General features: G+C 35.5%; 1 protein-coding gene across 1 annotated transcript in view; it reads left to right on the top strand.

Moving 5' to 3' along the window:
* ARAP2 (ArfGAP with RhoGAP domain, ankyrin repeat and PH domain 2) overlaps positions 1-16431 on the top strand; it is a gene marked incomplete at its 3' end in the record, with an annotated part of 112456 nt that overhangs the window by 67409 nt on the left and 28616 nt on the right. Inside the window, exons 10-15 of the mRNA XM_008056542.2 lie at positions 2109-2308; positions 5310-5395; positions 6132-6314; positions 7679-7853; positions 8314-8448; positions 15711-15855. Coding sequence (XP_008054733.1) covers positions 2109-2308; positions 5310-5395; positions 6132-6314; positions 7679-7853; positions 8314-8448; positions 15711-15855 — 924 coding nt within the window. The remainder of the gene's footprint in view (positions 1-2108; positions 2309-5309; positions 5396-6131; positions 6315-7678; positions 7854-8313; positions 8449-15710; positions 15856-16431) is intronic.

Below are 16431 nucleotides of genomic sequence, written 5' to 3'. Positions count from 1 at the left end.
CCTCAGCCTTCCAAGTAGCTGGAATTACAGGCATGCGCTACCACGCCCGGCTGATTTTTTGATTTATTGTAGAGATGAGGTCTTGCTGCCCAGGCGGGTCTCGAGCCCACGGGCTCAGGCAATCCACTCACCTCAGCCTCCCAAAGGCGCGGGATTACAGGCTGAGCCACCAAGCCCGGCTCGAGTAGTTTCTTAATACCTCCTTTTCTTAGAAGACTTGGTATATATATTTTTTGAATTGAGATTTCACTCTTGTCACTCAGACTGGAGTGCAGTGATATCACGGCTCACCACAAGCCTCCTGGGCTCAAGTGATCCTTCTGGTTCAGCCTTTCAAGTAGCTGGGATTACGGCACATACCACCACAGTAGACTAGTTTTTGTTTTTGTTTTTGTTTACAGAGATGAGGTCTCACTTTGTTTCCCAGGCTGGTCTCAAATACCTGGGCTCAAGCAATCCTCCTGCCTTGGCCTACTGAAGTGCTGAAATTATAGGCATTTAGCCATTGCACCCTGCCTATGTTAATTTTTTATTAACAAATATGTGATAAATTTCTTCTCATTTATAAAGAATAAAATAAAAAGACCATATTATATTGTATTTAAGTTGTATTGTTATGTACCTTCTTTTAGCCTAATCAAGTATAGTGCTTTGTTTAAGACCAATTTCTAATTATAATTGCTCCATGTGATTTTTCCCAGGGACTCCAGCTTAAAATGATACTGAATTCAATAGATCTTACTGCACTTATTAATCAAAATGTTTTAGCATTTTGTTATATATCTTGTATTATGATATTCTACTACTTGCATCATTATGACAATGAAACAGATAAAGTGCTTAATATAGTATAATAAACTATAATGACTCCATACCTTTAGTATACAGAATAGGCATAAGTTAATATCTTTTGCATTCAGCTACATTAAGTCATTTGTCATAAATAATTAGCATACTACAGGGTACTATGTAGGTCAGAGGTCATTGCTGTAGGTCTTTGAAGAACTGACAATTCTTTAGCAATTTAAAAGATACTACCAAGTCTGTTACTCATTTTACCTGTTGAAATATGTCCACTGGCTCAAATTTTGAGAAATAAATTACCTCATAAAAAAACAAGCTGTATTTTCATATATGCAGATTCTAGCTACAACTAAAAATGTAGATCTATTTATTGTCTATAACCAATTTCTAGTAGAACCCGAAACCATCAAGAATCTTATCAGTATTAAAGTGATAATGAAATCATAATGAGTTTCAAAAAATATATTCCGTGTAGGTCACTTATCATTTTTATGGATTATTTCGAATATATTAGCCATCTGTTATTTTCATTATATTTTAAATCATTTTCATTTTTAGAACTGAAAATCTTAATGGAAAGAATTATTTGTATGTCATTGACCGAGTATGTAACACTGTAACACATTCCCTGGCACATTGTAGGTGTTCAGTAAATAGTTCTTGAAAGGAGAATTGATGTTTAATGTGTTAAACCTTTACTCAAGCACCCAATAAACACTAAGATAAATTGGAACATGGCTAAAAATGTGTGAGAAATCTGTTAGAATAGTAACCACTTGAAACTTTTTATTTCTCAGTTTCTTAAAACCATCTGGGCATGCTTCTAATTTTTTTTTTAATCTATTTTTAAGTCTGAAAAAAATCACAATTTCTGGTGTGTGTTTTTGATAATGTGGTTTCAGGCTGTCATGGCACACTTGCTTGGCAAAATATCCCAATAGCGCTGAAACTCTGCCTGTCTCTTATTGATTATTATATAACCATTGCTTAGGAAACATGGCCTCTTGTTAAGCCCTTTGCCTAACAAGGCAAATTTTATATCCTTGTCAGAAAAATGTGTACATTAATTCTGATTCAAGATATGTAAACAAAGTCATAAGCAATGTGTAAAATTAAAAGCAAGAAAAAAAAAAGAAGTGTCAAACTCGCTGATTTTTAACAGAAAACACAACCCAGAACTGCCTAGCAGGCATATTTTTCAGCTGCTGTTTAATTTGTGAGTGAAATGAATATGCAAACTGAACATACTGCTTAATTGGCCTTTACAAGGGAGATCGATAACACAGAAACGTTAATTGTTTCAGCTTTACAGCCGAGTCTGAAAAAGAGAAGCAAGACTGGATTGAAGCTGTGCAGCAATCGATAGCAGAAACTCTCTCTGATTATGAAGTAGCTGAGAAGATTTGGTTCAATGAATCCAACAGGAGCTGTGCAGATTGTAAAGCCCCGGATCCTGATTGGGCATCCATCAATCTCTGTGTTGTCATCTGTAAGAAGTGTGCAGGTAATTAGTGATAAATTATACTCATTGCGGCTTTGTGGCAGATCAGCACTGAATGATCTTTGTTTTCATATATAATGTGTCCTAGCTAATGGGTACAAAAAGTAAAACCAGAGAAAGCTTATTACATTTAAATCAAATTGAGAAATAACTTATAACTCTAAACTTCTCTTATGCATGACTTAGATGTAAAAATTGGTTTTTAAGTATGTAATCATATTTTGTGCCTATTGGCCCATGTATAGATTTTAAAAAGACAGTGTTGCAGTTTCTAGATTTTAGGTGAGTGTACTTTAGAGTGAATCCTGGACAGGTTTACAACTTTGCTTGAAAATTTGTCCATTTCTCCCTAGTCATTTTTTTGTAAGACAAAGTTTTCACATCAAGGTTCTTTTGAGCTCTGAACTTCATATACCAGCTCTAGTGTCTCTTATAATAATAATTTATATAGAAGCATTTCACAAGAGTATTGAAGTTTATGAAAATAACTATAACTAGAACTGTGAAAGGTTTTCTTATTGTGACCTTATACCTGACTACTTGTATAGTGTATTTGGTTGCTCAGACAGTTGTCCAAGTTCAGGGCAATGGACCCTATCTTAGGTGTGTGATCATAGAGATCTTGGAGAAAGTTAACCACAACCTAAAATTGAATCTTCCCTACAATTTTTTAGGCTTACCTCTCCCCCACTCCCACCTACACAGGTACCTACACACTCAGAAAAACAGAGAGGGAAAGGGAGAGAGAGAGGGAGAGGAGAAGGGGAGAGAAAGTCCACTTAGGATATCAGATACTGTGCTGGTCTAGGGAATTAAAAAGATGTATAAGACATGACATTTCCTCCACAAGTATACAAATGCAATTACAACAGAGTGTGCCAAGTGCAGGACTAATGTTGAATACAAGTTTTAGTGACCATAGGACCAGAGCACCTAACTCGGTTAGAGCACAGACAGTGAGCAGTGTGGTCACAAGAATTCCTTTGAATCCTGAATACACCTAGAATTCTTCTTTACTACATTTCTCATCATATTAAGATAGATTTTCTTACCAATCACAGCAACAACAAAAAAGTCAGCTCGCCTTCTACTTTGCATTTTTTTCCCCACCCTTTCCTTCTCTCTAGTTTAACTGGAAGAAATAGTCTTTGTGCTGCCTGTGGCTGTTTTTTCTACTTAAGCTTCCCTTCTTTCCTCCCGCTGTAAGATACTCACCTCATCACTTCTTTACTCTGTTACGTAGGTATTCAACCGTGGTTTCTTTTGTTTCGTCATATAAACTTGCATACATCTGTCTTGTTAACGCCATCAAGCTTTCTGAAAGCTGCCCCTTCCATTCTACGCACACCATTCTCTGTCCCTTTTTCCTTTCAGAGAAGATGTTTCAAAGAGTCTGCACAGGTTTTCTTCATTCCTTTAACTTCCTAGTTTTCCTTCCGCATTCTGTATCAGCCTTCTTTTCTCTCTACTGCAGTACAAATATTCTCACCATATTTACCAGTGTTATTTTACCTCTCAATTTCTGTGTGGTCACTTCTTATCTTTATTGTCTTCTTTTTATTTGAGACCCTTGACCAGTATGTTTTTCTGTGACATCCATCTTCCCTCACCTCCAAGATACCATTCTCACTCAGTGTGTTCATTATTACCAGCCATTTTTTTCCTCTAGTTATTTTTCATGCTCCTGGCATATGTGTTTTCTTGAGTTACATTTTCAGCTCTCTCACTTCGTTGTTCCTGAGTGAAGTTATTTATCACTTGAATTCCACACTCATTTTTAAGCAGATGATTCTCACTCTGTTGGACATCAAACTCATAATTATCCACTTACTGGTATTTCTACTTAGATTTGCCAGAGACACCTACAAAATAACATGTCAGAAATGAAGCCATCGATGCCTATGTTCGTATTTTCTCAGTCTTGATCAGAGGCAATACTCTACCCAAGCCTAACACCTGAGAGATCCCCTTGACCCTTCTACTTTCCTTAAAGCCCTCCAAGTTTCATTTATTTTATCATCTCAATTTCTCTAAATCTGTCCTCTCCATTTTGTTTCTTCTGCTGCTTTATCTCATATTCTGTCTTGCGTAGGAACTCTAGCAGTCCCCTTTCAATTCTTCCTATAGGCTTCTGAGTTCTTTTCCTTTTGAGTGCTATACTGCCTTTAGGTAGTCTTTAAAAGTGCAAACCTATGCAGATTTCTGCCATGGGAATTCTGAGGCTCTGTGCTCTGTGTAATTTCCATCTCAAAGAAGGAAGGAAAAAAACCTCTGACCTAATGTAGGGAGAGGAAGGAACTTTCGCTGTTCATAAGGGAAAGGGTTCTTACATCAAGGATAGTAACTTGTATACCTTTGTTCCTTCTGAGCTTAGAAGTCATCTGACATATGCCTAGGCGCACAATAATGACTGAATGATGATTTATACAGCACAGTTTAATTGATATTGATAAAATGCTGGGCTCTTACTGTCTTCCAGAGTAATAGTAAAGAATCCATATCATATTTTTAAGTACATGTTCATTAGCTAGTTTTAGCAAGTTTACAGTAGTAAAGTTGTAATAGTAAAGGAATTAATATCTATATTTACATACATGGGGTTTTAACATACTATAAAAAGCTTTCAGTGGCCTCCAGTTTCTAACTAACTACCAATGAGGAAAATTTATATATGTGTCTGCATACATGCATGCGCGCACACACACACACACATACACACATACACACACACAAATACAAATGTTCTTTTAAAAGTGTAGTTATATACCAATGCAAGGTGCTGATGAAGATGATTGCTGTTATCTTTATTGTGATTGGTTATGATTGTCTAATTACTGCCACTGTTTGGCATCAAGGAAAGTAGGTATCAGTGTATTTTAAAGGTGAGAAGATGCTCAGATACATACAGACATGTACATAGACATATACACATTTTTTTCAAAAAAGTAAAATAAATTTACATACAAATTAAGAGAAATGCAATTTTTTTTTTTTTTTACTTCAGGACAACATAGATCTTTGGGACCCAAAGATTCGAAAGTTAGAAGTCTAAAAATGGATGCCAGCATTTGGAGCAATGAACTCATTGAAGTAAGTTCTATTTAGCAGTGGAGCGTTGGCAGAGACTGAGAGGAGGTGTGCAGTGCGTGGCATGTATTATTCTAGGAGCTCTTTGATAAAGTTCTCACCACATTATGAAAATGTCTTATAGCCTTTTTGATAGTCATAACTCTTTCGGAAGATTTCCTGAATTATACAATTATTTTAAAAATAAAAAGCACAGAGCGCTTTAATGGCAATAAGTACTTTTAAAGGCTTGCCAAGTCTTTTTAAATTTTAGAACTCTCTTTTTAACCCAGCATGGATAAAATATTAGAAGAAGGATTGAAAACATTTGGCAAAATCTACTGTTCTTCAACTTGGCCTTGCTCTGTCATTAACTGTGATTGAATCTGACTTGCTGTGTCCTGTCTTCATTTCCGTCTCCTATTCCACTACTGCCCACTTTAGTCAGCATTAGCCCACCTACTCAGCCATTTAAAAAGAATCTGTCTCAATATGAGCTTCAAAGAAGAAAAATACTTTTGCTGCAATTTGAGTTGTTTGCAGTTCCTTCCAAGCTAATTTTTACCATTATTTAGAGCAGCTAGTCTATATTAAAAATAGATACAGTATCTGCTTTCATGCTTTATTTTCCTGAAAGCATTGAACTTTTATTGTGTTTTCTTGTAAGTTATACTTTAATTTGTAATGTGGTTCGTTTTTCTGCAGATTCAGATATATAGTATGAACTGATAAGTTTTATGATTTTTTTTTGACAATTCAGCTTTTTATAGTCATTGGAAACAAAAGAGCAAATGACTTTTGGGCTGGGAATCTTCAAAAGGATGAAGAATTACACATGGACTCACCAGTAGAAAAGAGAAAAAACTTTATTACTCAGAAATATAAAGAAGGAAAATTCAGAAAGACCCTTTTGGCATCTCTCACCAAAGAAGAATTAAATAAGGTATTCAACAGAACATAACAATAGACATGATGTTAATGTCTTTTTAATCATGTGCCAAGATTCTTGATAAATAATAAAATATTTTATACTAGTTGATAAAAAAAGTTGTTAAATTTTATTCTCTTTTATGAGATTGTGTCAGTGGTTTTTCTCATTGTTTCACTTAAAGATTCATCACTAAGAGGGAATAATGTTTTTCTTCATAACTGAAGATTCTCACTAACTCAGGGTGCCACAGTCTGAGGGTTTGGAAGCAAATGGAAAGCCAATAAAGTGAAGTCTGAGGACTGATTTAATGTTGGAAGAAAAGGATGAGAAGAGATATAAAGTCAGCTTATTACTTCAAGGCAAAAAATAAAGTCAGATTCCAGCATTCCTATTGTTTATGCAAGAACGATGTAGAACATAAGCCGATATTATTGTTTTATTTTATTTTTGAGTTGGAGTCTCTGTGGCCCAAACTGAAGTGCAGTGGCATGATCACAACAATCATGGCTCAAGGCAGCCCTGACTTCCTGTGCTCAAACAGTTCTTCCATCTCAGCCTGCAAAGTAGCTGGGAATACAGGCACATGTCTGGCTAACATTTTTATCTTTTGTTTTTATTTTTTAAGTTTTAAAACAAAAAAGTTTATCAGAGAAAGATTAGAAGAAAGAAAGGAAGACATGCCAAAGCTGAAATGGGCAAGAGAAACTGCCTATTTTATTTTTATTTTTATTTTTTGTATGGACAGGGATTCGCTATGTTATCCAAGCTGGTCTCAAACTCCCAGGCTCAAGCAATCTGCTTGCCTGTGCTTCCCAAAATGCTGAGATTACAGACGTGGGCCATCATGCCAAACAATAATATTGTTGTATTGCCTCTGACTTACTCTTACTACTGCCTTCATTTCTGACCCCCAAAAGGAAAGATTATACATTTTCTTTGCACTCATCTTTCAAATTCCCACAGCACAATGGTAATATTCTGCAACTCTTAATTAGATTGGAAAAAATATATTAGCATTCAGATAATAAAACATTTAATGGATATTTCATTATTACTGATGTTTTGAACTTGAAATGTTTTGAATTTTTTGAGCATCATCCATTATCATAGTATGTAAGCATCAAAATGTCTTCCAAGAAAATATGATGGATTAGGTTTGAAAGGGACATTACAGCAACAAAACATTGAATTGCGACTTGAATATCTTGGGTTGTAATTTAAATTCACACAAGGCAGGTCTTTTGTGCCTATTACCTAATTGAGGATAAAAGGAATACAAACTTAATCTCATAAATTAATTGTCAGATTTTCACTCATTTTAATAGCTAGAACCTTCTTTTCTCCCCTTAAAAGGTCTGTTATCTTTTAATGGCCAGGCTCTGTGTGCTGCTGTAGTGAAACCGGATGTTCTAGAAACAATGACTTTACTGTTCAGTGGAGCAGATGTCATGTGTGCAACCGGAGACCCTGTGCATAGCACCCCCTATCTACTGGCCAAGAAAGCTGGGCAGAGTCTTCAAATGGAGTTTCTCTACCATAACAAATTCTCAGGTTCGTCACCATTTCTGCATTAACCTGCTGTCTTCTACTGTATCTTTAAATGGACTGAAGCATAAATCTGTTTTTCTTCCCTCCAATAAGAAAAACTGTCATAATGAAGAAAAAGGTATTTAACAAAAAGATGGGAGATGCTTATGACTATTTTTTATATCCTTGTAAGAAAAGAGTTTAGGAGATAAACCTTTTCTATTTATTTGATCTTTATAAATGGAAGAATAAAATAGTTAATCCTACATAATCATTTCCACCAAAATTAAATCCGATTTTCATATATGAATAATAAACATGACTTAAGTGCTTATTTGTAAATTTTATGCAAAGTTAAATGAATATCTCTGTTTTGTGGTACATTTGAAGTCATTTTTCCTCTAGCTCAGAACTCATGTACATATTTATAAGCAAAGGGAAAACTGTTTGCATTTCAAGTGTTTTATTTCTTTAATTTTTTTAGATTTCCCTCAACATGACACTCATTCCGAGGGTGGATTAAGTCAAGAGTCTTCCCAGTCCACATTCCTCTGTGACTTTTTGTATCAAGCACCTTCCGCTGCTTCTAAACTCTCTTCAGACAAAAAGCTGCTCGAAGGTATCTTTTCCGCTACTGTTATCTGATAAAACTTTCTTCCATTATTGAAACAATTAGGTTTAAATTTTGATTTTTTTTCCCCCTAAGATGTTAGATTTGATCTTGCGGTAGAGAGATATTTTTGAGGATTTATAAATGCTTCTAGGCACAGATATGATTTTATGCACTGCAGCAGGGATTTACCACGGGGTTGGAATGCGGAGTGAATTCTCAACAGAATTCACTGATGTCTACCCTGGGGCCAACTGGTTCTGCTTCAGGTTTTAAGGGTTATTTCAAAAAATGGTGCAACTCAGTCTCTTCTCTTAGGGATGGACACACCCACTGGTGAGAAGACACAGATAAATGGGAACACATAGGAAGAACTATTCAATTAAAGTGCTAAGTGATATCAAGTAGTTCAGTTTGTTTTGATGAGAAGGTTGTATGCTTGTGTTTAAGTGAAATAAAACTCAAGCTTGGTTTCATAATAATAAGGGGGATTGATTTGATTTAACAGCATATTCTAGGTGTGGGGAATTATCTGAGCAGAGTCACAATGGACATTGATTCATTCATTTATCCAACTCCTTGTGTCTGCCCGGTGCTAGGTATTGGGAGTATAAAAATGAATAAGACAGAGGCCTCATGCTCATGTCATAGACGTTCAAACTAATTCAAGAAATTGAGGCAGCAAAATATAATGAGATCTCTCTTACTGGGACAAAGAGAGCATACATAAGATCTCTCTTTACAGGTCAGTTGCTCGACAGGCCAATTAATGGGTGTTGATCAGCTCAGGAGCCTGGCATTAGTTCTCTAGGTGGTATAATTCAGCTGTATTGTTTCATGAAAGGAAAAATAGGATGACAAACTCACTTTGGAGTGTTAATCCTGGTACTTGTACATTTGAAGTTTTAATTTCAGTATAAATGCTTTCTTTAAAATGTTTTATATATATCCCAAAGCAAAACTGTATTGGGATTAACTATCCATTATTAGACTTTCCAGATAGGAATAGCTGATCTCTAGTGAGCATGGACTATGTGTAAGGTATTGTTTTACGAACTTTCCATATATTCATTGTAATTTTCATAAAAGTCTGCAAGACAGTGGTTGTTATGCTGATTTTCACATAAAAAATGAAGCTCAGCCTGAAACAGAATTTTATAACTGATTTATGTTATCCTTGTTATTGTAACACTTTGGCCTTGGGCAAAATGTGACAGCCAGGTGACAGTAGAATGGCAGAAAATTTTTATCCTTTGAATATAGATGTTTTTCCCCCCTTCAACAATCGGTTTTTGTCTTCCTTTAACCAATAAAACAAATGTCAAATGTTACATAATTTTCCCTCTTCTATTGCTCTATCAGTCTTTAATCCTTATGTAGTCAAAAGATAACTGATCAGAAGAATATATAAGTACCTGGAAAACCTGTGAATTGAATGTATCACTTGTTAAAATGACTGAATACAACAATTAATGTACTTGTGAATAAGTTTATAAGCTCTCTAGAATGTTTCTTCTAATTACTAGGAGATCATAGACTCACTCCTCAAACCACTTGATTTTTATAAAGATCAAATAGAGATTGAAATACAATATTTTCTTCCTAAAGCTTTTCAGTATATTATAGGCATTCTGCATGCTAAAAACAAATGTTAATTTATTTGTTGACAATTGTGGTTATAATATTCATAAACTTACCAGTTTTCTCTAATATTTCCTTAAAATGTATTGTTTTTCTAAAAATCACTCGAGTACTGCATTGATATTATAAGTAGCTGTAATTAAATTATTCTTTCCTTTTATCTTTTATAAGTTATTAATTATGGATTTTTTTTGGTTAATATTTTTTAAAGATATGTATGCAGTCCCTATATATATATATATGTCATTTAATTATTGATATTTTTCCACTTTCAAACAATCCTTTTTAAATTATATGAAAGTGAGCTTTTGTATTTTGTCTCTGCGGCACAACAGCAATGATTTTGTTTGAAAATAATCTCCTGGAAGGACAGTCTTTGATTGTCTTTAATTCTTCCATCCAATTTATAAGAACGTTCTATCACCTCAAATTCAAAATAGATCTTGAAGTGACTGGCTACTCTTCATCTCCATTGGGCTCCTCTGACTCCAGACACCATCATGTGCTGCCTCTGCTGCAGTACCCTCCTTATTTGTCTTCCTATATCTTCCCACCAAAACTTCCTCCAAAAAAAAGAGGATTGCAGATCTTTAAAAATGGAAATCACTCAGCTACTCAGGAGGCTGAGATAAGAGGATCACTTGAGTCCAGAAGTTTGAATCCAGCCAATATAACAAAACCTCATTTTTAAAGAACAAGCAAAAAAAAAAAAAAGGAAATCAGAGGATATTGGATCATGTAATTACATTGATCAATTACATTTATGAATTTCCCATTCCAGAATATAGCCCTATTCTTTGTCGTGACCTGAAATACCTTCTCCTGCCTCCCTTCCTTCATCTCCCATCATTCCTCTCCACACTCACATGCCACCCTGCACTGATTTCCTCTCTGTTCCTGGAACATGCCACATCTTTCCCTGCCTGTTTGGGACCTTTGGAGTTGCTGTTTCCTTTGCGAGGAGGGCACTTACCCGTCTGGCTTTTTCCTGTCTTTCAGGAATCAATTCATTGCACCTAGTCAGAGAGGCCCCTCTGGTAGCCTGTAAGGGATGAGCCCATTGCTGGCCCTTCTCTTTCAGTGGATGCTGTATATGTCTATTACAGCACTGATCACATGGAGATGATGCCTTTTCCATTGCTTTGTTTCTCTCTCCCTCTGGAGTGAAGGCTCAATGAGACAACAGCATTTTCTGGCTTGTTCAGGATTATCAAATCTTTGATGTCTGAAACTGTGTTAACATCTGATAAATATTTGTTAAACGAATGACCATTTCTTTAGGCAAGTTACCACCAATGCAAACATGTGAGTCGCCTGTTAATACTATGTTTTTGACCTGGGTATAAAAAGATAAAATTACTGGCACAGAGCATATTCTGTGTAATACTAATACTAATACTAAAAACCTATTTTAAAAGGAAAAAGAAAGAGTTGAACTAGCAAGAAAACGTCTGGGTTTGTTTTTTTTCCCCCTGTCAAGATTCTGTGGTAGCATTTACTGCGATTGAGCCCCAGATTTATGGAAAAAAATGAATTATTTGTAAAGAGTTGGAGATTAAAGTGTGGTTGTTACCTTTGCCTCTGAAAGGCAAGCACCTGGACGATACCACTCCATCAGTACTTGTCAGGACAGCCATAGAGCAAAATGATTAAAAACGAAGACAAAAGTCTGCAAATAAAATGCATACAGCCCTTCAGAGTTAGAGAGGCTTCAAATTGTCAGTTTGGGTTTTTAAGATTTGCAGTTTTTTTAGCCTCTGGTTATGAAGACTGATCTGTATTTTTCTTTTTCTTTTTTTCCTTTTCAATTTAGTGTTCATGAAAAGAAAGATTGATAGCTCTTGTTAAACCTCAGTACAGAGCTGAATAATAGCGTCCTGGTTTTGCTTCCCTTTTTTCACCCAACCATGTTTTTTTTCCTTTGGTATCTTACCTTGATTTGTTTATACATGGTTTGAGTATTAAAAAGAAAGTGGTTGATACGGTTTACTAAATATTCTATTTGTGTCTATTTATATTTAATTTCATATTATTAATATTGAGGAATGTTGAAGATCATTTGTTCTATGAAAGCCTAAGTTGTATAGCTTAAAAATGTTTTTCCAAGGCTAAAACACATTTATTTTCAATGGAAAGGATTCTGAATGTGTATTATTATTTTCAGTGGTTGCTGAATACTGTCAATTTAGGAAATTCTTCATCAGGAAACAACTTTATGGTTTCAAAAATAATCATTTTGCCTAACTACCTCAAATTTATTGTATTTATGTGTTTAGAAGATAGGACTTCTTCTCTACCCTAATACTTTTTTACATGGACACTTATAGTTCAAGTTTATAACAGGTACACAGAGGCATTATGTGTTGTTAAGAGGGTAGCTTCCAGAATCCAGCTGCCTGGGTTTCTCCGCCCAGCTTTGATGCTAAGTACTTGTGTGACCTTGGGAAGGTCATTCAACTGTCATGTGCCTGTAAAAAGGATACAAGGAAGAGATATAATAATAGAACTGACATAATAGGATTGTTGTGAGAATTCAGTGAGTTAATGCATGTAAAATGTGTGGAATAGTGCATGGCACATAAATATGAGAGGATGAGGAGGAGGACGAGGAGGAGCAGTGAAGGGCTTATGTGTATGCACAACTACCCCTGGCTTCTAGTTAGCTTTTGAGTTTAGCTAGGTTGTCCTATGGGTTGTTGCTGACAACCAAGGCACCCAACTACATTGTCCATATCATTCTATCCTAGCGTTCACATCCATTGCCTCTGGAGTTCTTTACCTGTGCTTGGGTAAATCTCATAGTAATGTTTTTCTTCACTGCTGTAAACATGAAAATTAAATAAATAGAAAGAATGAATGGCCCCTCTGGCCAGTATACACACTTCACTTCTACCTTACACACAAGTTCTTGTCTATCAAACAGCAGAGTCCTGAGCATTACCCATTCTGTGGCCCCAATTTTGTTTCAATGAATATATTCTAGTGACAGTAAGACTGCTGCAGCAAAGGGGGTTTCATGGAGGATGCTGACATTTCTCAAAGTCAAATTCAGGAGTGCACGACTACATTGGCCTAAGCAGACCAATATCATCTAACCTAATCTTGCTAAAGTGTTTTATTTTTTCCCAAATCAATCACGACTTCCTATCACAGCTTTGTTGTTATAAGTCCTCAAAGGTAATAGCTGCATCTGGCTTGTCTGACCTCTGGCTTATTTCACTTATAAAAACAAAGCTAAGAAATGGTTATAGAAATGATAATGCTACAGAACTAAATCTCCTCAAGCCCATCATTTTAAGTTAATATGAGTTTGTATGAACCTTTTTAAAGAGCTCTGTCATTTGTTTCCCATTAGAATTTACATAATTAAATTCTGCATTCCCATTTATTTTATGCATCATTCATTTGGCACTGTTTGTTTAAGACCTTCGAATGGCTCCCACTTGTCTACTGAGAGAGGCACAAACTTCAGAACACCTGTCATGTAAGACATTTGGGGCCTGGCCTCTGTCGTGAACCTGTGGTCCCACCTCCCCCTTTCCAACTGGCTGCAGTCAGAATTCTCCAGCCAGATAGGGTTTCTGGAATTTCACCTTTCTGTGACTTTTCTCACACTGTTCTTTCACAGAGTCATGGGATGACTGTAGCCCCGAATGCAGTTTTTGCCACTTTAGAAACATGCCTCCTCAATCATAAAGGACTATTTTAAAGGATTTTTTTGGCCCTCCCAATTTTTTTCTTATCACTCCTGTCTGAGGGTGGCTAACCTCCTTGAATGCTTCTAGTCCGCTAAAGGGACGACCTGATGCTTGTCATTCCAAATGCATTTCCCCTTTCATGAGATCACAAGCTGACTGAGAACAGGGGTAGAATTCCTGATCTGTGCCAATGATTATCTAGGTATTGAATATTTTTGCCTTTTTTGGGGGGGGGGCTTTATTATCTTATAAATATTATTCTAGTCATCTGAGTGCGTTGTCTGGAAATTATTTCATGGCTTCTTTTGATTAGTAGTTTGAGTTTGCCTTTTCTTACATTTTAGAAATCTGTAAACGTGAATGTGTGTTTTAAAATTATGACCTTTTATTTTCATTTAACTGGATTTGTGGGCCCTGGAATAATGTATCACCTTCCACTAGGAATTGCTTGGGTCTCTTAGCTTTCTTTTCCAGGACCCATAAAGGATTTGTTTGTACTCTTTACTTCTGCCAGTTGTGCTTGCACTTTTCATTTGTCATTTGTTTTTCAGAATATAATGGTTCTATAGCTCTCAAGGCATCTACCTATTGAGTAGTTTCTTTTAGTGATGGTTTTTTGAAGCTAAATGCATTGTCTTTTTTTTTTTTTCTTTTACTTCTCACCCACATCCCTATATAAGAGCCTAATGTAACCGGGCTCGGTGGTTCAGCCTGTAATCCCAGCACTTTGGGAGGCTGAGGTGAGAGGATTGCCTGAGCCCATGGGTTTGAGAGCCACCTGGGCAACTTGGCGAGACCTCATCTCTACAATAAATCAAAAAATTAGCCGGGCATGGTAGCATGCGCCTGTAGTTCCAGCTACTTGGAAGGCTGAGGCGGAAGGTTCACTGGAGCCCAGCAGGTTGAGGCTGTGGTGGCCGGGAGCAGCCACGGCACTCTAGTCTGGGTGACAGAGTGAGATTCCAACTCGAAAAAAAAAGAGCCTAATATTATGATAAAGGGACATTTAAAAAGCAGTTTAGTGTATATATTTTAAACTTTTTATTTTTAATTATTTTGACTTAAGACTTACAAAAATGTTGCAAGAATAATACAAAGAATTCCTGTATGCCTTTTACCCGGGTAGCTCAATTATTAACACTTTACATTTACTTTACCCTCATTCTTTCTGTGTATTTGAATATATACTCACATATGAATGTATATCATCTATATACACATGCATGTATTTTTACCTGTTTCTCTCATAATCTCTCTTTATATGTACATTTGTTTTTCAGAATCACTTAAAAGTAAGTTACAGAAGCCTCTTTGCCCTTAGTACTTCAGTATGTATTTCTTAAAAAGAAGAGCATTTATAAATAATGCCCTACAATAACCACAATACAGTGATCAAATTTAGGAAATTATCTAATCTATAGGCATTAATGTCTATAGAGCTAAAGCATATTTTAGGTGATGGTCTGATTTGGCCTGCAGGCTGTAGTGTGCTGACCCCTACATAAGATGAATTTTAAATCCTCTAAACAAGGCATTAAGGGAACTACAGGCTCTGACCATTTCTTCCTTTACATACCTTCCTACCATCAGCTGCTACATTTTTTTCCTCCTAATATCCTGCACAGACATTAGTCTTTGCAGTGTCAGAGCTGTTTTGCAGCAGACTCTTTATGGCTCTGCCTGCTTCTCTGGTCATCAGTGTCATAGCCATTTTTGTCTTGTACATTCCTTGCTACTAGATTGAAAATTTTTTTGAGAGCAGAGAGGGTGACAACTTTATCTCCCATACAGCAATAATATACACTTTACGTGAAACAGGAAATTAATAAATGTATTTATTTACACCCAGGCTTTATTTAAAACCATATATTTTTTTAAAAAATTAAACTTTTTAATATAACTCAACTTATATGTTTTGCCTTAAATTCTTAGAGACAAATAAAAAGTGGTGTGTTTTGGAAGGAGGCTTCCTGAGCTACTATGAAAATGATAAGTCTACCACACCTAATGGCACCATTAATATCAATGAAGTTATCTGTCTGGCTATACACAAAGAAGACTTCTACTTAAATACTGGGTAAGTCTACTCTGACACAATTTGGAGGTGAAAGATGTTTTTAGATAATTATCATACCAGGAAATAAGAGTTTTGTTATCATTTAAGTTCTTCTTTACTTCCTATAGAAGTATTCAATGGTTTCTTGAAACCTACTTATCTTGTACCTTCTGAAAGCTCCTTTGGGAATTTCACTAAAAATAGGAAAATTAAAGCTTTGTACGAGATGATATGAAGGGCTAACATTTAAATCAAATCTTATATAAATTTATAATATATCATTCTTGACCATTGTAGTCATTTAAATTTTATCACTTATTTAAAGTAGTGGATGAATGGCAGAACTTATGTGTACATTTAATGAATATTATGTTTAAAACTGGTAAGAAAAGAGCATATTTGATAGTGATTTGTTTACATTAAAATAAATAGAATGCTAAGTATATTAAATAGCATATCAAAAATCTAAATTTCTTAAAGATCTACTTTGATATTTTCATGGTGAAAAAGTTGCAGTGAAAATACTAAGCATTACTTATACTGTGTGTGTGTGTGTGTATATATATATATATATATATATATATATATATATATATA

This window comes from Carlito syrichta, unplaced genomic scaffold (assembly GCF_000164805.1).
Source record: "Carlito syrichta isolate Samal-C Ts95f unplaced genomic scaffold, Tarsius_syrichta-2.0.1 Scaffold302394, whole genome shotgun sequence".
Lineage (NCBI taxonomy): Eukaryota > Metazoa > Chordata > Mammalia > Primates > Tarsiidae > Carlito > Carlito syrichta.
This window is presented reverse-complemented; position numbering and strand designations above follow the sequence as displayed.